The 21,130-nt window shown below is 34.3% G+C and overlaps 2 protein-coding genes across 2 annotated transcripts in view; one reads left to right on the top strand and one right to left on the bottom strand.

Moving 5' to 3' along the window:
• Positions 1 to 18,208, top strand: part of PARPBP (PARP1 binding protein) — a 48,850-nt gene extending 30,642 nt beyond the window's left edge. Inside the window, exons 7-10 of the mRNA XM_008938337.1 lie at positions 2,709 to 2,887; positions 7,313 to 7,394; positions 17,081 to 17,210; positions 17,874 to 18,208. Coding sequence (XP_008936585.1) covers positions 2,709 to 2,887; positions 7,313 to 7,394; positions 17,081 to 17,210; positions 17,874 to 18,208 — 726 coding nt within the window. The remainder of the gene's footprint in view (positions 1 to 2,708; positions 2,888 to 7,312; positions 7,395 to 17,080; positions 17,211 to 17,873) is intronic.
• Positions 18,209 to 18,566: 358 nt separating this feature from the next.
• PMCH (pro-melanin-concentrating hormone) lies at positions 18,567 to 19,796 on the bottom strand. The gene is made up of 3 exons (XM_008938336.1): positions 19,548 to 19,796; positions 18,848 to 19,049; positions 18,567 to 18,616 (listed from the first exon to the last, which is right to left on the bottom strand). Exons 1-3 carry the CDS (start codon positions 19,794 to 19,796, stop codon positions 18,567 to 18,569), a joined length of 501 nt encoding a protein of 166 aa, XP_008936584.1.
• Between the last annotated feature and the right edge of the window lie 1,334 nt (positions 19,797 to 21,130).

Raw genomic sequence — 21,130 nt, 5'->3', positions numbered from 1 at the left:
AAAGAGTGTGAGGAAGAAGGAGCGGCAGAGATGAAGTCCTATGAACTGACTGCAACCACTTGGAGAAAGAAGGTAGAACTGGGAGCCAAGTTGAGTGTGGAAAGGAGGAGCCCTATTCTGATTATCTGAGAAAGAATTACATTAACTTCCTTAAGTCTGTTTTGCTCATAATGGTAATTGGTGAGTGAACTGCCTGTCCTCATCTCACCCACACAAGCTTTGCATCCTATATACTCTCCTCTTCCTGTTGAGGAGGGGGTGTGACAGAGCAGCTCAGTGGGCACCTAGTGGCTAGCCAAGGTCAACCCACCACTGTCCTTTTTGATGCCCAGTGTGGGGTGAGAGGAATTGGAGATAAGGACAGTAACTGGGAGAGGTAGCGGACAACATGTGGGCTGAATGTTGCTGGACAGTTGAGTAAGTGCGGGGGATTTTTGTTTTTGTAATTGTGGTGAAAGGATGGGAGGTTGAGTGTGTGTAAATTGTCTGCCTTTGTCAGTGTTGTAATGATGCTATTTTGATTTTTGCTGATAGAAATGAAGTTTGTGAAGATTGTGTGATGAATGTATAATTTGATAATTCTTAAATATGTGACTCTTCTGCAGAGTCAAGGGGTGGAAAAGGCACCTTGGATGTTAAGAGACTGATATCAAATTGCATATTTTAGTGGAGTTTGTGGCAGAACATTTTAGTAAGCATAAAGAGGGTATGTGACCATTGATAAACAAAACAAATAAAACCAAACTCTCTATGTTTTCCAAATGAATTGTAATAGTACAAAAAAATTGGGACATCTGTATTTTTCCATTAAGAGCTCAGGACAGGAAATATTTATGCTCAGTGCTGAGTTTCACATATAGCTTGGGTTTTTTTGTTTGTTACTTTTTGTTTTTTCCTTTATAAAGAAACCCCCAAAACCTGATGCTATAATTTTTCAGTAAACTTGCTCTATATTCAGAATAAAGTTTGGTTTTGGTAGGAAGCTATGTTTGGGTTTGGTGTTTTTTTTTTTTTTTTTTTTTTTTATAGGTAAGAGATTGAATTATTTCCTTGAGTGCAAATGTAAAATATGATCTTAACCATAAAGCTGACAATGATGCCTCTGCTAGCTCTTGAGGAGGCTGCTTCCACATAAAATGTACTTCAAAAGACTTTGTTATAAAAATATTTGCTTTTCTCCTGGAAATGGCAGTTTTCTTCTATCATTGCTCAGTTTTCCTGCAAATACCTGTTTTATAAGAATCTAGAGCTCCAGGAAAAGTTATTACTTTATGCAGCAGGAAGCAATACTTTGTGTTGAAGCCTGCAAGAGTGACTAATAGGAATTATGATTAATATCTTCCTGAGAAAATTACTGCTATAAATGGAATCTGGCTGGTGTTTCTGGAACTAACCAAAATAGTCTGGAGTAGCTAATGGCTACTACACCTGAAAGACTGATCAACAATTTTCTTGAAAAACTAGCAAGATTTTTATAGCAGGGATTGTTGTCTTGCTTAAAGTTCTTATTGTGCCTTAGACAACAGTATTTTAGCCCATGGTTAGCACACCAAGTCACTGTTGTTGTAGCACGTGAGTTTTCTGAAGGTCATCTTTTGGCAGCCAGGAGCTTATGTTATTGTCTTACTTTTTTTTCTCCTTCCTTTGTGTATATAATCAGTCAAGATGATGCCAAATTTCTCACTAAGAGAAATTTACTGTGACACATATGACATTTTATAAAAATCTATGATGTGGTGATGTAATGACTGAAGAGGTTCAGAATAAGTCTTGAGGAAATTAAGTGGTACTGAAATAGGCAAATTCTATAAAGCCAAGGAACAACCGTTTCTGTAATTGCTATTTCTAGCTATTGATTATAACTTATAGTAACTGACTGACATCTGTTGCTATGGTTTCTTGAAAGCTACATACACTAATTGATATAATCAGAGAAATAAAATTTGATCTTTTCAAGAATGTGTTTAAAAGCAGTTGACTGATGAGATAAATGCAGTTCATTGCTTACTTATCCTGTCCTTCTGAACAAAGGCTATTTTATATTTCTGTATTTTGGTAAATAAGAAAGCATACAGTTATTAAAATCTACTACTGTGTATTAAACACTAAATTTCTCTGTGGAACTCCTAGTCCTTTTAAAGAAGAATAGAGCAAACTTACAATTCTTGCAGTCCCATGGTGGCTATGGAGTTCTACATCTCTACTGCTGACTGAAGTATTGAACACTTCCAGATGTGGATTATTATTTTCTTTAAGGAATCCTTTATTCTTATGGAAAATTGTAAGGAATTAATTCAGCCTGTTCCAAACAGGAGATTGTGCCAAGTACCCCTGTTGTCAAATTTTTATGGAAATCTCACTTTTAACCAACTGCTTTAGCAGATTTAGAGGAGTTTGATTTCACCAGAATGTGTTTTTGTACCCCATAGCACCCAAATTATTTGTGAGAAAGTATGTTAATTTCAGCTGCATGATTTCCTCACATGTGTGACTTGCTCATTAGTGTACACCTCCACCTAGCAGTGATCAAAGCTCTGTTAAATGCTTAGGGTGAGGAAGAAACTTTCCCGTGGGCAGGTTCCCCATAAAATACTTATTGCAAAAGGCAAGGATAGGATTTTCACACCTTGTGCTTCTGGAGGTGAGGTGTTGGTCTGACTTGTTGACCTTTTCTGTTGTACGTTTCTCTTGATTTTATTTACTTTCAGCCAAAGTTGCATTCCATAAATCATGGCACTGCGTATTGTGGCAGAGATACTGTAAAGGTCTTACTAGTTCTTCTGGATGAAGAAGCTATCAGTCCTCCTACCCAGAACAAAGCAGAACTGTTATATAATGATGAAAGCTTAAATTTGTTTGGAGTCACCTCTATTTTGACACTCTTCAGGTGAGTCCTTGAAGGTTTTTTTGTGTTGTTTGTTTTTAAAGATTTTGTACTGAGTGGCTACCAAAGTATTGATGCTAGTTACACAACGCAAATGAGCAACATGCAGTCTCTTCTGAGGTTAGATGTAAAGGCTCCCCAGGGAGGTTGTGGAGTCTCCTTCCTTGGAGACTTTTAAGACCTGTCTGGATGCGTTCCTGTGTGACCTGCCCTAGACTAGATGGTCCTGCTCTGGCAGGGGGGCTGGATTCGATCTCCAGAGGTCCCTTCCAACCCCTGACATTCTGTGATTCTGTGAAGGGAAAAATATTCTTAGAACAGTGTCAAGTTCTCAAAAGTATTCTACGTTCTTGTTTGTGTTTTCAGTATCTTCAAGATACTTTAGTAAAATAGACTTTTTGAGTACATATGTTTCTGGGTTGCAGAAAACATCTGAAGGAATATTCTTTGCAACAAACTTTCAAAATATCTCTAGAGTTTGAACTCCTAAATTCAAATACTGTCTGTTCAGTAGGTAACTAGATTACTATTCCATTTGAAAATGCCTCTTTTGTCTAGGTATGACACGAGATTTTTGGATTCTACCCTGTTTTTCTCCTACATATTAATTATTTTATGGAGACAGTTTTAAATAGTTCTTCATATCTTTATCCACCAATCAAGATAATATTGCACAAAGGATGTTGAAACAAATTCATATGCTTGAAGATTTATTAGCAGAGTCTATAGCTGATAGCATACATTGACTATAATGGTGAAAGCTGCTTTGAGGGAAGAATAAAATCAAAAGAGAGAGAGAAGAGGAAAGAGAAAATTGTCTCCCTGGTGATATCTAGGAAGTAATGCAGCCAGGGTTCCCAGACAAGCATCCTCTGAGGTACAGTGATTGTTCCCCAACAATGCTTTTCCCAGGCTAACTATATTGTCTTCATAAGGACCTACTCAAACCTCTTATTGGTGTTCCCTGCTTTTCATGCCTTTAGTGTTGATTGGAGCATTTGTTCATCAGGGCAGGGGCTGTGTACATACAGTTGCTTATTAATCTGTGTGTGAACAGCTGGCTTCCCTGACATAAGAGCTACAATTGAAAGGGTAGGAAAAGTGAGGAAAAAGGGGATGTTTCTTATGCTGGTGGCAGTTGGTTCCCATGAGAGCCCATCATAATATTATCACAGTGTGCAGGTGAACGGCTGTGAGGACAACAAGGAAAAGTGATAGGTCCTCAATTGGAAGATGGAGGATCCTAAGAGTTGAAGAATTTAATGGTTCCATTTGATTTGTTGTTTGACCTCTTTTGTGAAACCAAAGGAACAAGCACATTCTAATAAAACCTTAAAATATTTGTTGCAATAATAAGAATTCTAAATAAACCTGTAATATTTTTTAACATAAAAAGCAGCTTGTAACAACATATTTTGTTTATTTCACTTCTTAAATACCTGTGGATAGCTGTAGCTATTAATTTCTATTTCAATATGAAAAAGCTTAAAATAACCCTGATTTCAGTCTTTGTTTCTCTATTACTTCAGATTCAGAAGAATTAATCCCTATTACTTCTAAAATTGTTTCATTCATTTAATAAACCCCACCACGGCTGTATTCTTATCAGAATGAAAAAGTGCTTAATCAAATTTTGGTTAATGCACTATGTGAATGGAATCAAGGCCCACCTGAATTCTTCTGAATTAAACACTGCTATTATTCATAGCTAGCAGTCTTGGGGTTTTTTTTGAGTAACTTTAATTTCAAATGGGTTTTAAACCTGTTCTTTCTGACTGAGAATGCCCAATGAGTGCTTTGGTTTCACTTACCTCAGTTGTTTTTTTCATGCAAATTATTTTTGTTTCTTCCCTAAAAGGCTAAGATGTTTGTCTGATGTAAAATCTGCTCAGTGCAGGTGTAAGCAGCTACTGCTGTCCTGGAATTTATATTGTAAGTTAGGCAATTCTTGTATATTCCTTAGTTAATTCTTAGTGGTCAATTTGTTTTACATTTTATTTTCTAGTGTATAATTCTTTAAATATTTTCTGTGCACTTCCATTTAAAAATAGGTTTAGAAGAAATTTATTCTCAGTATTGAATTTATGTTCCTAAATAATTGTTTTAGGAATAAAAAACTTGGCAAAAACTGAACTGAAACTTGCAATCAACACCTGTTCTCAAAGCTGCGTTCTGCATTTCTCTAGCAGCGTTACTGTGAGGCTCCAATTGTTCTGTGAATGCTGAACACTTGAACACTACCGAGGATAGGTGTTAGCATGTCACTCTGGTGTGTCATCTATATAGTACAGCACTTTTTTATTAATGTGTATATCTCAGATAGAGTGTTTGCAGGTTTTTTTGCCAATCTGTTGTTAATAGTAAATCTGGAACAGTTTACAGGATAAATGGCATTACTGTTTGGCAGGAAACATCACTGCAGTTTTCAGATTCTGTTTGCTAAGCTGATCAGATCTGTATGCAATTGTTGGTCACCATATATGGTAGTTAATGTTTTATGGCTTTCTGATCACATGGTAGTTGTTTGGTTTTTTCACAATGCTGTTTATTATTTCTAGAGATTTCATTACTGAAGAATCCCAAATATGTTTAAAGTTTGACTATTTTTGTCTGGATTTTGGTCAGTTTGAGAGACCACTGTTAGTTTTCAGGTCAAGGCAGGTTAAATTTCAAGAGTTTTTCTTACTCTATTACTCTTCTTCTAATAAAATTCTAGATCAATTGGGTAGATTAATCTCTTTGCACTGAAACCCTGCAAAAAAATGTACTGCTGAGATGCAGTTTTATTAGACTTTTTATTTTCTTTAATCTTCTCATTGAGATTTGTGAATTGCATGTGTATTTGGGAACTGAAAATATAAGCACTGACAATACTTCCCCAGTGTTTTAGAACATCCTAACCAAGCTAACGTTTTTCTTACTTAATCTGTCCTTTAGTATGGCCATCAAATATTTTTCCTTCTGTAAGCATCTCCTTTCAATCTTTTGGAAAATTTTTTTTTTTTTTTTTAGGTATGCATTGTAGAAATTAAAATAAAAATATTTTGTTGTTTTTTGATGTATTTTGAAGTTACCTGTAAGGCAGAAGTGTGCTACTTTTCCCATAGTTTTTTTATTTTTTTTTTAAACAAACAAAAATGTAGTGACAATATTGAAATCAAAGTAAGGTGACTCTGATATAATTAATTGTATTTATGTTTTAGAGGTAGATTTTGCATGACCATGGATTAAGCTTTTTCATAATTTTTTGCAATAAAAGTTTGGAGGGTTTTATTCCGATTTTGTAGGTTCAAAAGGTATTCAGAGTTTGGGGCAACTTTTTGTTAGCTGCTGGTTTCTGTGTCATTCCCATCATCTTTCTATCCTATTAAGTTGAAAGACAGTCATTACTTCTTGCTCATCTCTTTTCTTGCTTTTTCATACTGCCTTCTGTTTAAGGAATACCCATGTTGATCTGGTGTACAAAACAATGACTCTCCTGAAAACCCATTTCTGTGAACATGGAAAAGGAAAATAATCTACCTGTGCATTGGAGAAGCAGTGATGGTTTAACTAGTTGTTTATCCTGAGTTATTATCAGTTTCTGGAAAAGCGGGATATTGAGAATTTTGTTATTAACAAGTTACAAAGAGGACTCATGGACCAAAACAGCAGCACAGAGAGGAGCATGCTGAAGCTACATATTTTGGCAATTCAAAAAGAAAAACATTGCAAGGTCCTGCAGAAATTTTGTGGCACAGACAAAGAGAAATAAATAAAATAAGGAACGAGCTAAATAATAAATTTTATTTACTGAATAACTGAATAAAATGGGCTAAATAAATAAAAGGAGTTTTTTGAAAAAGCAGATCTCATATACATGCTGGCCTGCCATGAGGATAAACAGAGAAGTAATTATTTACAGATGCACAGATTAGTTCTTATTTCAAGGCTTTAAAATTCCCTCTTGGATGCACAACTAATATTTTGCATTATATGCAGCAAAATTTTTCATTTATCTATGTAACTGTTCACATACTGAAATATAGGAGGGTAGAAGCATTTTGTGTATTTCTATTGAAAAGTCTGTAAATATGAGGAAAATTATTCTGGATTTCAACCAGATGCTGTTCAAGGCAGTCTAAGTAGAATGGTGACTTGGTAACTCATCGACCCCATATTACAAACAATAATACGGTGACTGCAGAACTACAGTATTGTGAACCTATTGTAAGAAGATACCAGAAACTGCAACTGTAGGTTTGGTTTCATTATGCTGTCTTCAGTTGCCACAGTACATGTGGATACTTGGGAAGGGAGAAAACAAAGTAAGGCTTGGTGAGTGAAGATACTTGTCTTCCCGTTTCTGAGGAACTTAGTATGGGAACTATTGTTCTTTAGTAGTTTCCTTTACATATTCTAAATACACCTTATCTCTTTTTAATATAGATCTCCATCACAATCCAATGGAACTTCTCCAAAACCTCTTAGAAAACGCATTCAGAACTCTATGGATGAGAAAAAATATAAGGTACTGTGTAGGAATTGCTATGTAACTATAGATGCACTGAAATAATAAAGCTAAAATGAAAATGTTTTAAAATTCTCAAATACTTGCCTGAAATGTATCCTGTGGCAAAAGAAATGTAACTGTGATTAACTTGTGGTAATTGGCCCAACTGAAACAGCATTGTAATAGGGAGGGAAATAATCTCCTTCTCTGGAGACTTTCAAAACCTCCCTGGGTACATTCCTGTGCAACCTGATCTAGGTGAACCTGCTTTAGCAGGGGGCTTGGACTAGGTGATCTCCAGAGGTCCCTTCTAACCCCTACCATTCTGTGATCTAACACTCCAGGAGAGAAAGGCTTTAAAATTATAAATATTTTCTAGTGATGATCTATTAATGGAGATGCCCTGAGTTAAACTAGATCTCTTCATTTAACCATCTGTGTATTTCAGGAGTATAGAAATTAAACTGAAGCTAGGTGGAAACAGAAAAAAACTGAACACAGGCAAATGATTTCTGTTCTGATCATATAAGCATTCTTAAAGTGCAATAATGACTTTTCATTGCTTTTTTTTGAGTCAGTTCTTTTTATTTGTAACATTGAGGACATTATATAGCATTGCCTTGTGAACAATAAAATAAAGATGCTAGCCTTTGGTATTTTGTAGGTAAACTGGAACACTATAAGAGTATGATGCTTATTGTGAGGTGCACTATTTGAAAGAACAATTTCAGTGTTTCTGGAAATTGCAGTCTTTCAGTATGCTGCATTTTGCACAGTCTTTTTTTCTTCAGAATTGTCAAACTTGAATGGGACTGTGGAAAGAGGCAGAGCTTGTATCTTCTGCAGCATTTCAACAAAGAGCTAAATAAAAGTAGTGACTTAATATTTTTTGTAAGCTTTGTCCTTGCTACAGGTAAAAGCACAAATGTAATTAGTACATGAGGAACTAAACAGAGGTGGTTTAAGCCATCAAAATTAGTTCTAGAACAGCACAATGGAAAACATCCTTCTGCCACTGGACATGAGAGGATTTTTAGCATATTACATGTCTGAGAAGTAGAAAGTCTTTAAAAGGAAGTAAAATGAAAAACACTGTCAGTATTTCCAGAATGTGTTTTAAATATACTTTGACTTCAATCTGAGTGCTTTTTTTGGAATAGGGGTCAGGTGGATGATGGACGTTTTGGATTCATGCACTAATTATGGTGAAATTTAGCTTAAAAATCATAGGCAAATTATGAAAGATTGAAGCTGATAAAGGATGCTCTTTATATTAATTTTACAATAAATAGTGTGTTTAAATTGCAGCTTAACTCATCAAATAGCAAAAATGTGATATACTGTTTGCATAATATGTTGAAATGGATAGTTTTCTTATCTAAATGGGGGTTTTGTAATAGGATTCATGAACAGCTGTGTTGAGTATCAAAGTACAAAAATCATTATCTAAAAGTAATTGCCTGTCAGATTTGAGACCTTTACTGGAAACTTAAAAGGTTTTTGACAGAAAATACCAAAAATGAGTCTTGAGACTCATTTATGTGATGAAACTTGTAACATTTTTGGAAATACTTCTCTGCTTATCACAAATACAGATTAGCTACCAAAATTTGTGTGCAAATAGCAGTTCTTTCAGAGGTTTATGAAGAATTGAATGTTATACTTCATTGCGTGAAAGGTTTGTCATGACACTCCTGTGCTGCTTTCGTAGTTTCTGACTCTAATAACAGTTCTGTGACTCCTATGTTCCTTGTTAATACAATAAAAGAACCTGACATTTGTGTAGGACTCTTGCCCTGGTCTTGCTTCACCATGATTGATGAAATAGAATTTACCTGTAGCAAAATAGAATGAAACATCTAACATTTTTCAGTTAATAATTTTTTACATCTTTCAATCAATTTGCAGAACTGATTTTGATGATCACCAGGTGCCTAACTGAGGATGAGGATGACTATATTGAAATGTAAATGACCTTTTTTCTTATGAAAATCAAAATTCAAAGAGAACAAGCAACAGGTCTAAAGTCTGTGGTTCACACTTCTGAACTTTCTGTGGCATCTTAGAAGACTGTAAAGCTTGCTTAGAATTTTTTCTCTTGTAGGTTAAATGAGTCATGGTGAACTCTCTTCCATTACTTTACAGTGTGGGATGATAACGTGTGATTAACCTGTTAAATTGAACGGCTGTTTGGGGCTGTGGAACTTGTATCTTAAAGCAATGCTGAGACTGCTAAACTGCCATTAGCAATCACAATCAGTCTTCTTTATGGCTTTCTTCCAGTGTATCCTGTTGTACCAAAGGGACAAAGCACAGCATGAAACTGAGGCCAAATATCTCAAGATATTTTTCCATTTAAAAAAGTGAAAATAAAAATTGTGTAGTTCAGAGTGTGAATGTTTTTCACATGTTTTACAGGAGGTTTCAATTGGATATTAGGAAGAATTTCTTCTCTGAGAGAGTGGTTAGGCACTGGAATGGGCTGCCCAGAGAGATGGTGGAGTCATCATCCCTGGAGGTGTTAAAAAATCAAGTAGATGTAGCACTTGAGGCTATGATCTAGTGGTTAGGAAAATGTTGGGATGAAAGTTGGACTTGACGATCCTAGACGTCCTTTCCAACCATAGTGATTCTATTCTATTTTATAGGGCAACCCTGTCTTTTCTATTTTTGTATTTTCTTTTGTAAAAGTAGAATATAGCTACAAACAACTTCAGCTTTCCTATTTATATGAATAGTTCACAGATGTACGTCTAAGTGTCCCTTCTGTCAAAACTGACGTCTCATGTTACCTATATACTGTCCTGTGTTTACCCAGCTGTTGATCTTGAGGTGATAGATCTTTCATGGTCTTTTACTTAACATTGAGGACCGTATCCTACCTTCTACTTTTTCACTCCATAACACATCTATCCATATGACCATTCAACTATAATTTCATAAATATTCGTTTAGCTTTTTGATGTGCTGCTGTGTATTTTTCTTGGACTTGATAGTTGCAGCTTTGGCCTCTCTTCACTGAGAATACTGTACAAAATATTGTTATTGAAGTGATTAGACACTAGATGTCATTATTATGTTTGCATGTCAATCTGTTCCTTTAAGTTGTAGTACCTGTAAGCTACTTGTTTTAACCTATCCAAACCTGTTGATTATTTCTGACTTCCTGCTTTGAGATGTCTGTCCTTGCCTGCATTCGTCCTTCAACACCAATCTTCATTGTTTGTTTGTTAATTTTCAGAGCAGCTCTTTCAGCTCTGTTTTCTATTATTTCTTATGGATGAAGAGATTTCCTATAGGTATCTCCAGAACTCATTATCCTCCCTTTAAAACCTTTTTCAGTATCTTTAAATCAATCTCTACCCAAAATTTAGCAGTGCTTTGTGTTGAGATGGGTGCCCGTTACAATGACTAATTTCAGTTCCTTTCTCCGTGAATCCATATATTTCTTGTCTTATATTGCAATGTCTCTTGGTAGAAATAAATTTTATTCTCTTTACTGTGCAGCACGTAGCACAATGAATTCCTTGTCCATGACTGTAGATCTCAAGTGCTGTAGTAATTTTCACCTTCTTACACTGAATATTATTCTTCATTATTTGATACAACCATCTCAAAATGTGTACAAGTTGCTTGTAAAATTCACAGTTGTAGATTTTGTATAATGCAGTCATTTTAACAATAGATTCGGAAATACTATACTTTTTTTTTTTGTAATAATTCAAAAATAAGACATTAGCAACATGTTTCTTCTCAATATCAGTGGTTCTCCTGAAAAGTTTCTTATGCACTATCTGTGATGTTAGCCTTAGTTCCATAAAATTGTCCTAGGGACCTTTTTACCATGTTGCCTCTGATAGATGGTTAGTTTAGTTGTATGCTGAGTCCCATCAAGATGTATGTGTTGAATAAAGAAGTCCAGGAAAATCTGGAAAGTGAATGGAGAAACACATCTCCAAATTAAAAAAAAAAAAAAAGAGGGTGGGGAAAGTAAAAAATAAAATCAATATGCCCTCTCCTTCCTGAAGAGGAACTGATCTGTCAACTTCTGCAGAATTATGTGGAGGAATGCAAGTTGATAATATTTAAGCCTAGGGCACAACATTATGCATTTGTTTAGTAGCTAAAACGATGGAGAGTGGATAAAGTAAACAGGTAGATATGAACTGGAATTGAAGTTTAAAAATAAAATAAATCTGTGGGTATTCCCATTGTGCCAAAACAAATTCCTGGCAACAGTGAAATACAAAGAAATATTTTTGACTTTCAATCCTCATTAAATACTGGAAGAGATGCAGAAAGATCCTCAAACTATAACAGCGTTTGTTAAGAGGTAAAGCTGTTGTCCTTATCCCTTGAGGAGAAAGAACTCTGGGAAACTAGCATGTTGCTTTTTTTTTTTTTTCCATTCATTTGAGCAGCAACAGGTAAGAGTAATAACAAACTCAGTCTTGCTTTGAGAGACAATTTAAAGGGTCAGGTTGTTACCTATTGTTTAAATTAAGTGTCTTCTAGTGAACAGTGTTTTGTGGAAGGAATCTTTCAATTCAGAAAGGTCTACAGAACATGTACTGAATTATGCCTCCAGTCAGTTGTCATTTCTGCTTCACAAAAATAGGTAGAAAGTTTAACTGGACAGGAAATGTTATTTTGTCTACAAAAGATTCATCCAATTTTATGCCTGCTTCTGTGAATCATACTTCTACTTTTCTGAACTGTGGAGATACTCGATTGTTTGACTGCTTATTTTGTTGATTTCAGTGGTGTTATGTAAGTCCTGCTTTATTGGCATGAGAAAGGAATGGGAGGACTGTTACAATCAACTGCTTTGTTTAGGTTAAAGAGCAACTTACGACAACAAAAATGTTACATAATAAGATTTTCATCTTTCTTCTGCACCAGAAAAAATTAGTCTTTTGAGTTCTAAGTAAAATACTGTTCCTAACCTAGTGGCTTTGAGTGAAACTGAGAACTTTAGGAGTTATGAAGGAAGGAACAAAAGCTATTAAGCTGTGAGTATGCAGTATATGAAAGAGTAATATCTTTTTTTGTGAACTTAAGGATTGTTTTGGCCTTTTGAGACATTGTTTTAGAAATCCTGCTGCATTGTTAACACATTTACCCTGAAACAGCTGCAAGGACTTTCAGTAGTTTGCAATGTTTTTTTCTTAATGTAACTGGAGAAAACCTTTCCTATATGAGGCACTGTTTCCCTCCAATTGGGAACATAACTGTAGTTTTAGTTTTAAAAGGAATTTGTGGCTTAAGAACTCTAACAAATCCTGGCATGCTTTGAAGTTCATTGTAATTTTACTGTGTATAGAAATCTTTCCAAGGAAAAAGCTCCACAAAGCAAAAAATCCTATTCTGCCTTTCTCATGTGACTTGTTCATGCCTTATATAAAATGACTTAATATCTAGCTTCATGCTCTTCTGTTATTTTTCGTTGCTTAGTTCTCTAAATGCTGTTACTTGAGAGAATTGTTTTGCCGATTTGTGATTCCAGTACAAATAAACTGTGACTTGGAAAATTATCAACAGGAAGTTATCAAAAGTTTTCTGTATGCCCACTATAATTGTTTGCAGAAAATTCATAGTGATAGAATTATCCTCCTCAGGTAGTGGTCTTATCTAAGTGGAATATAAATATGGAGAACACTAAGCTGAATAGTGATTTCAGTATGTATGGAATATGCTAAAAATGAGTATCTGGAGAAAAGAGAGGGAGGGGAGAAAAAGATTTTGTTCAGAACCAAATCTGAAGAAAATCAGATATTAGGGTCAGTTGATAAACCATACTTGTGTAGAAAATACCATTTTTGTCTGTTCAAGACCCCTAAACTACTTTCCTAGGATCCATAGCTGTTAGGTTTGAGTATTTTTGAAACCGAATAATGAGGTGATTTAAGGCAAAATGTTCTCAAAACAGTAGAAGGTTAATTTGGGACAGCAACAGCCTGGTCTAGTGTCATGCTAAAAATTTTTGATAGTTTCAGTACAATAAGAGCTTGCTCTTACCTGAGCTGCTCAGAACATTTTTCATGTTTGAATACCATGAAGCCTTGGTTTGGCAATGATATTTACCATTTATTGTTTTGTTACTATTCCCTTTGCAATCTCTTCCCTTTTTCAACTTTCTCTTTCAACATACCTTTTAATTTTTTTTTTTTCTAAAAGGATGAGGGTAAGGGTGGAGAAAATACATTTTTCTCTTTTTATCTCTTTTGCTCTTCCAAATAGTACTGTTTGTCTAGAAAATAAAAACATGTGTTTGTTGTTACTGATGTAGGTTTTCAAATTCTATTATGCCATTCCAGTGTATAAAAACCAAATCTCAGTGTTCTTAGTGACTAAATATTGTCAGTGCTGTCTGTATGCAGATGCTGGAAGGGGATCTGGAATAGATTATCAACTAACTTTTAGAAATAAATAGAGCATGCACCATTAATATTTTATATAAAAAGTGAAGGTTTTATATTGGCATCTCAAACAATTGATAAACTTCTCTAGATACAGAAGTCAAAGTGGGAAACAGTCCTTCTTTATCCACTCATTAGGACTACTAACTGACATACATGTACTGGAGTCTTAAATTCTATCATAGTTCCTTCCAGCTGAACAGTGAAAACAGTGAACCCCTTTTTCTGAAATGCATCAGAATTTCTTTCTTTGTATAGGCATAACAACATTGCACTTGTTTGTGAAGAGGAGAGAGGATAGTAAGTCTGAGTTCATTGAAACTTATTTGTGTGAAACTAATTGATTAGCAAATTGAGCTCCTAGCATCTCTTGCTGTTTCAGAGCTGTGGGTCATTGGGGTGGTGCCCTCAAAACAGTGGATTTCAGGGAATTTAATGTAAAAATTCCAATTTGAGAGCCATTTCAAACTGTTTACAGCCTTCATTGTGTGCTTCTTAAGTTGTCTTTTTCTTTAAAAACATTTCAGTGAAGCTCTACTTTTTAATTCAGTGCTAGACTTGTGCTCTTTTGTTCTGCTTTCAGGCCATTAAAATTTACTTACTGCTACCTCACTCAATGTAATATAGTTGTTTTTACTAGTGAATATATATTCCTAGACTAGTTGGTAAGTTTGACTGCTTCAGCAAATATTTTCTTGCACTCTTGATATAACCTCTAGATTATTACTAACATCAGCTAAAACAGTCATATTTGGTAGAGTGTTGTATAATGTTGGGAAATTACTAAATGGTATGTGATGCAATATAGAGTGAAGTTTTGAGGCATATTTCAAGCTTCAGTGAAGTTGAAATAGACAGATGATTTTATGCTTTTTTTTTGTGAGTTTTTCAGTATATGAGCTTGATTTCCTTTGACTCCACATACTCTTAATCCCTGTGAATTGAATTAGTGAAGTGTTGGCTGGGGTTGCTAAAAAGAAACCCTGATGTCCCCCCTAAAAAAGGAGATATTGTTGGTTATATAACAGTAACTATCTGGCTTGCTCAAGTTTGATGTTCTTTGTGCTGTGTTTATTATAGCTTCATCAACTCTGCACAAATTGTGCTTTATTTACCTCTTAAAATAGCAATATGTGATAGCACTCTGTGCAAGCTATTGTTGCATATTTTTTGATGCTGAACAATAAGAATTGGTGAATTTTAAAGGATTAAATTGAAATGTTTAAGAAACATCGTAAAACCAGGAAAATATAAACCACTTATTCTGAATATTGTAGGTGTGCAATAGGATATTGTTTACATTTAAACTAGATTGGAGTTGCATTTTTAATTATTTCAAATTCTTAAGTTTATTCTGGGTACAGTTGCTCTATCTTTCAAAACACTTTCTGAAAACAGTATAAAGTTAATGACATATACTTAATGACTTGGTGATCTAAGGCATCAACTTGAAGCACACAAAAGCTTGACATACCTTTGTATATAGGCTTACCTTATAGTAAATGTTTTAATTACACAGTAGATTAACACTTTAATATTATTAGGATTGCTGAAAGTCAGCCTTACTATTTCTCCCTGTTAAATCTGCTTTTCTCCAGCTGTTATCTGGCACAGAGGAATTGCTGTTTGGGAGTGATGGACAAGTGGGAAAATTTGGTCTTTTTAACTCTTCAGGGCAATACTGAGTTTAAAGTAAAACTATGTTTGTACAGACATATTAATTTTTTTCTTAAAAAGACTAGGTGTGTTCTCCTGGCCAGCTGCAGTATCATGAAGAAATACTTAGGTTGCATCTCAATGGTAAAAAGCTAGAGTCTGTTAGCTTACAAGCATAGAAACAGAATGTGATGACTGTGGCATAAATTGTGACTGAATTTTGTAGATGAAGGCCCCTGTGAAAGGAGGTTTCTGGGATCATATTTTATTTCTTTCTGTCTAAATGTGAGATTTTTGAGTTGTAAGAAAACTATAGAGGTCAAATTTGAACTGTAAGATTTAAACGTGCTTGCGTTAAGAAAAATAGACTTACATAATACAAACTTTTTAATCAGAAAAGTGGCTGTAAACTTGTTACTTGACAAGTCATTCCTGTTACCTATATATAGAGAGTAACATTTCTTTTGTGACAGTGTTTCTTGCTTTTTCCTGATGTTTGTGCTGTAGCACCTATTCAGCTCAAATTTATTGAATTCCCCTGTGGTGGTGTAATAGAATTATTAGGTAAAATCTTAATATATTATAATTGTCTGCTCTTTGCTATACCTTTCAACGTATTTTGTATAATCCAGTAGACTTTCAGATAAAAGTGAGGATAGAATTTGTCTTGCAGAATCTATAGCATTTGTGATAAACTGGCCAGGAAGTACATTTGGCCCTGAAATTCCAAGCTGATGTGTAGCTGTAGCTTAAGTGAACACTGAGGAAGTTTGATGTGTAGCCATTGAGCCCATTAAATATGGATATGTTGAATATAATAAAAAAGTATTTAATTTTTTTGTAATTGAGCTGGGTATTTTGATTTACCTGTACTATGAGACTAGATTCCCTGCTTCCAAGACTAGAAGGTGAAGATGAGCATGCAGAACCAGATACAAGAGTGTTGTTCAGTCCTGTAGATTTCTGGCAGCTTATGCTACATGGGTCTGTTTTGACAAATGTGGAATTAGACATGGGCATTTAACAAGGAAATGGCTTTATTTTCTGAGTAAATGGGAAATCTGAGTTTTGCCCGATATCCAAAATAATACTTTATATTCCAGTTTTAGGTATATTGAAGTTTAGTTTATATTATGTGTCATTCCTCTTCAGTGTTGCTGTTGTGCCTTCCTCTGTATAAAAATTGGTTAGGTGGTGAGACTCATCCTATACTTGGCATTTATGCACTGACATCTCAAAGACGATGACCGGTAGAAGTATGGTAATTGACTGTAGCAACTATGACAGCTACTCAGGATGGTAGAATCTGCAGTCTGTCAAAATAGGTGGCTAACTTTGACAGAAAATCTTAGATTGAAGCTCTAAAAGTTAATGTACAACTTTCCAAAAGAGGTGAAAACATTTTAGACTTCATTAGACTAATTTACTGGTATTCTTGGAAACATTTACATATTGTAAATGAATACTTCATAAATATTTTTTATATGAGCATACAAATTTATTTGCTGCTTTACACAACCTAAAACTTTTCAAGAGAGAAGAGTGGGGAAACATTATTTTACTAGTCTTGCAGGTTATATATTTTGCTTTTATAAATAATTAAAGCTAATACCAGATTGCTATTTGCAGGTGAAGCAACCTTCAATGAAATCTCAGTTTGCATGTACATATAAAAATGAGTTGAGTAACAGCAGTAACAAAATTCCAACCAGCGTAGATTCTGCATCGAAGCAGCATTTAAAAGCTGGATGTCTCACAGGTAAGGTGTAGCAGGATTGAATAAGCAAATGTGATAGCTATATTGCAAATGTTATCAAACAAGGCTTTAGTAAAATTCAAGTATAAATATGTTTTCAAGAAAAAAATAGACATATCTCATTGCTCTGTGTAAACCATGATGAATTCAATGTCTTTGCATTGAAATTGGAATGTTAATACTTTGAAACTATAAATCTGTTTGAAACATATGTATTGATGCTGTCTTGAGGTAAGAAATTGATACATTTATTGTACATTAGCTAATGCTGCTTCTTGTTTTACAGAAGTAAGCTAACTGAAATTCCTGTTTTTGCCATTAAAAAAGGGAAAATATTTTACTCCACTATAAACCATATCATATATATAATTTCTAGACCCTTCAAGCATATTTTCCAATATTTTAAATTTATAAATCCCCTTTCTTGAGTTAGTTGTTATTAAATGATTTTGAGTGATGTAATTTTAAATTGGCAGTACATTTATGTATTACGTGTTAATATAACTGCAATGGCCAATATAGTTTTGTTTTACTGATAAAGCACTAGTTTTGATTTAAAAAAAAAAAAAAAAAAATCACATGACAGTCCTCCGATAGAACAAGGATGAATTATCCCAGGTAACTTTTTATTTCTTCACATATGTTTTTGATATTCTTACATGACAGAAGGTATGAATTCATGTCTTGATGTACCAGTGCTTGGAACTATTTCTGAAAATGTTCACCAGACTAGAAGTTATACAGAAACGGGAAAGCTGAGTTGTCAGCCAAGAAAGAAGAACTCTGAGAATGAACAGATGGATTTGAATAATGACAAAGTAATCTGTGATAAGGAAAGTGAACCATCTTTGCAAAAACATTCTAAGAGACCTAAGACTTCAAACAACCCTCAGAAGGAACTGGACAGCAAAATTGGTGGAAAAAGAACACACAGCAAAACTGCAAGCAAGAATAAGTTGATTGCTGGTCAGGCAAAACTAACTCAATTTTTTCGACTTTAAGATTTTGTTTTTATATACATGGTATGTTGACAGGTTCAGAAATTGTAAAAATTTGCAAGAAAAAGATGAAATTCATTGATTGCTTCCTTTCATACTCAATTGAAAGTAGCTTGTATGTAATATTAGACAAGTACAAATATGGATTATGCTGAAGTCTTTTATTTTTTATGATAGTATATGATAAGCAATTACAGATATGTTCTTTTCTGGTAATGAATTGTATTTCCCTCTACAATGTGACAGGAAAGTATTTTTGGATACACATGTATAGCCACACTAAAACACAGTAACTTCAAATTATATCAAATCCATAATAAAATGTTTAATCTTCAAAGAAGGTGATGTAGATTGGTGGTTTTCAGACTTGCCAACAAGGTCGATAGACTCGTCCCAGCATGCACCTGAGCACTACAGGCAAAAAAAAAATCAGAAAGTTTAAACCATCAAAGAACTAGAATTCTTTATGCCTTCTGGAAATTTTAATTTAACAGATTGAACATATATACTTCCTTCCTTGTGCACTGAATCACAACAAACAGGTAATTTCTAAGTGTACCTTTATCAAATTGCCATATAGACATTGCATTATACTTTACCGGAACAAAATAATTTTTATGTAAAAAATTAAAATATGCTTACTGTCAAAATCTCTTCTTCCTATAGGGAATTTAGCTGAATTTTCTTCACCTGAAGTCTCTCTTTCCTGTATTGATTCAATGTTTTGAATTTCAGTGCCAGCTGGAAAAACCATGGCTCCCTTCAGTGCAAGATAAGGTGGCTGATTTCCACCAAAGCTGATTGGCATAACATGATTTAAGAAATCCTGTCTGGAACCTGTGTCCTGTTTTAAGGGAAAACAAGCGTAACAGTTTAAAGTCAGTTATGTTCACTTTTTATACTTGACTTTTTCTCCTTTATACTTTGTAAAAGTATTTTATATTTCAAGATCTTTTAAAAGTAATGACCTGCATTACACCTTTGGGTGAAATGGTTTTATGGTGAAGAAGATGGTTAAAAAAAATTTCTATTTGGTAAATTTAAAACCCTGGTACTGCACACAGGGACATGCTTAATCAAACATAATTGCAAGCTTTTTTCCACCACAAGTTTTGGATACATATAGTTCAAATTTAATTTGTTCAACTGTTCAAGTTACACATTTAAAATCTTGCAATTAGGTACTTGCTGTTAAAAATTTACTGTTCACTATAGCATGGTGAACTTATAGTTTTGTATATTCACCATGTTATTGCTTTAAGTTATTGTACTTGTTTTCTAAAGCTCTATGAAGAAAATTTCCATTTTACAATTAAGCCAAAAACTAAAATTGGAAACTCACTAAAAACTTCATGTTTCTGTTATCCTCTTCATCCAAAACACTGCTGTCTTCAGTCTTATAATGCTTCAGCAAAGGTATAGCTCTTCTGTTTGAAGCTTGATCTCCATTTTGAAGATATTTTCCTAGATTAAATGCGGTTAGCAACTTATCTTCATCTTCTGCCTTTTGCAGAGATTTTGAAACTGAGAGTAGAAAACCTTGAGAAAAAAGAGAGAGAGAGAGAATTAGCATGTATGATGTGATACACATTCTTGGTTACTTAACGTTTGCATAGAAGTTAAGCAGTTGTCAAAATTTAAGACAGCTTTTCCAGTTGTAAATTAATGCATTCTCTCTCTGTGCCCACTTTATATATTTTACAGATTGAATGGAAACTACTTCAGTGGCTGATGAGTTCACTCTCTTAAAATGACTCATATTAAGGAGTAACCTTCTCTATAATCCTTCTAATCCCCTCTGTTATTTAGAACTACTTAGACATTTCTTTAGCATAGATAATTTGTTTCCTTGTATGTTTTTAGAACAACACAGATTAGTTCCCTTTGATGGATCCATATAACAAAGTTCACAGAAAGTGATGCCCATTTGTGTTGTTTATAAAACCTTACTTTCAGTTAAGGCAATTTAAGAAAAGGCTTAATCTACTGAAGTAAGCAGGGCTGTTGTAAAAGTGGCATCTATCATAATTTCTGATGAAAAGTGGTCCACTAAAGACATGCAAAGCTTGAAGTTTAACAATAGCTTAGACTGCTGCTGTGTTAGAGCTGAAATCATTAATTTGTATTTCCATGTGCACTATGTCATGTTAAATTATTCAGAGCTTTTGCCTGAAAATATTAATTCCTAAGTAATTATATTTCTCTACATTTTCATTCTGAAAATGGAACTTTCCCAACTACAAATAGCATATAGTCAGATATACCTGCTCAGAATGTTGAAAAAAAAGAAAACTTCAGCTTTTATTTTAAAAAGTCTTTGACATCTACCTGTTACCATGCGGAAGGAAACGTAGGAGATTCTGCCTGTTTTTCCTTACCTTGAAAACAAATGGGACTGGCTCAGATTTAATCTCTTGTTGTCAGTGATACAAATCACCTATTCAGTGACTATGTGCCTCTTAGCTGGTACTTATCTCTTAAATTCATATTTGTTCTACCCTTTAGGTTAGTGCACACATCCTGCTAGTCAAGGCAAACCACTAGGAGACTGGACAAGAAACAAAGCAGAAAGAGTACAAATACTCCCTTGTTTTCCCCCCTCACTCTCCATTTTGCTTTGCATGCTTTTTCTTCTGTACCATCGTGCACTAAGAAATGTAACTTTTTATTAGCAAAAGTTATTTTTTACAGTTGTTTCCTTTTTTTATTTCTAACTGATTTTCTAATGGTCTTCCCTAATACCTACCACTGATGTGGTGTGAAGGAGAAGGTAAAATTTGATTTTTAATAGTCTAGACAAGTCTACAACACATCAATGGTAGTCACAGATAGCAAGCATATATTTCATCTTTATACCTGTTACAAGAAGCTCATGGATAGAACATGAGTGCTGCTGAGAGGTGTTGCATACTCTTAGGGAAGTAT

This window comes from Merops nubicus, unplaced genomic scaffold (genome assembly GCF_000691845.1).
Source record: "Merops nubicus isolate BGI_N331 unplaced genomic scaffold, ASM69184v1 scaffold14134, whole genome shotgun sequence".
In the NCBI taxonomy this organism is placed as follows: domain Eukaryota; kingdom Metazoa; phylum Chordata; class Aves; order Coraciiformes; family Meropidae; genus Merops; species Merops nubicus.
Note: the sequence above shows the minus strand (reverse complement) of the source record. Positions and strands in the feature narration are given on the sequence as shown.

Coding starts and splice junctions, on each gene's coding strand:
- PMCH (XM_008938336.1), bottom strand. CDS start 19,796: ATGTGTATCACATCATACATGCTAATTCTCTCTCTCTCTCTTTTTTCT. Junction 19,050..19,547: donor ACAGAAACATGAAGTTTTTA/GTGAGTTTCCAA, acceptor CCCTTAAAACAG/GACACAGGTTCCAGACAGGA. Junction 18,617..18,847: donor AGGAAGAAGAGATTTTGACA/GTAAGCATATTT, acceptor TTTTGCCTGTAG/TGCTCAGGTGCATGCTGGGA.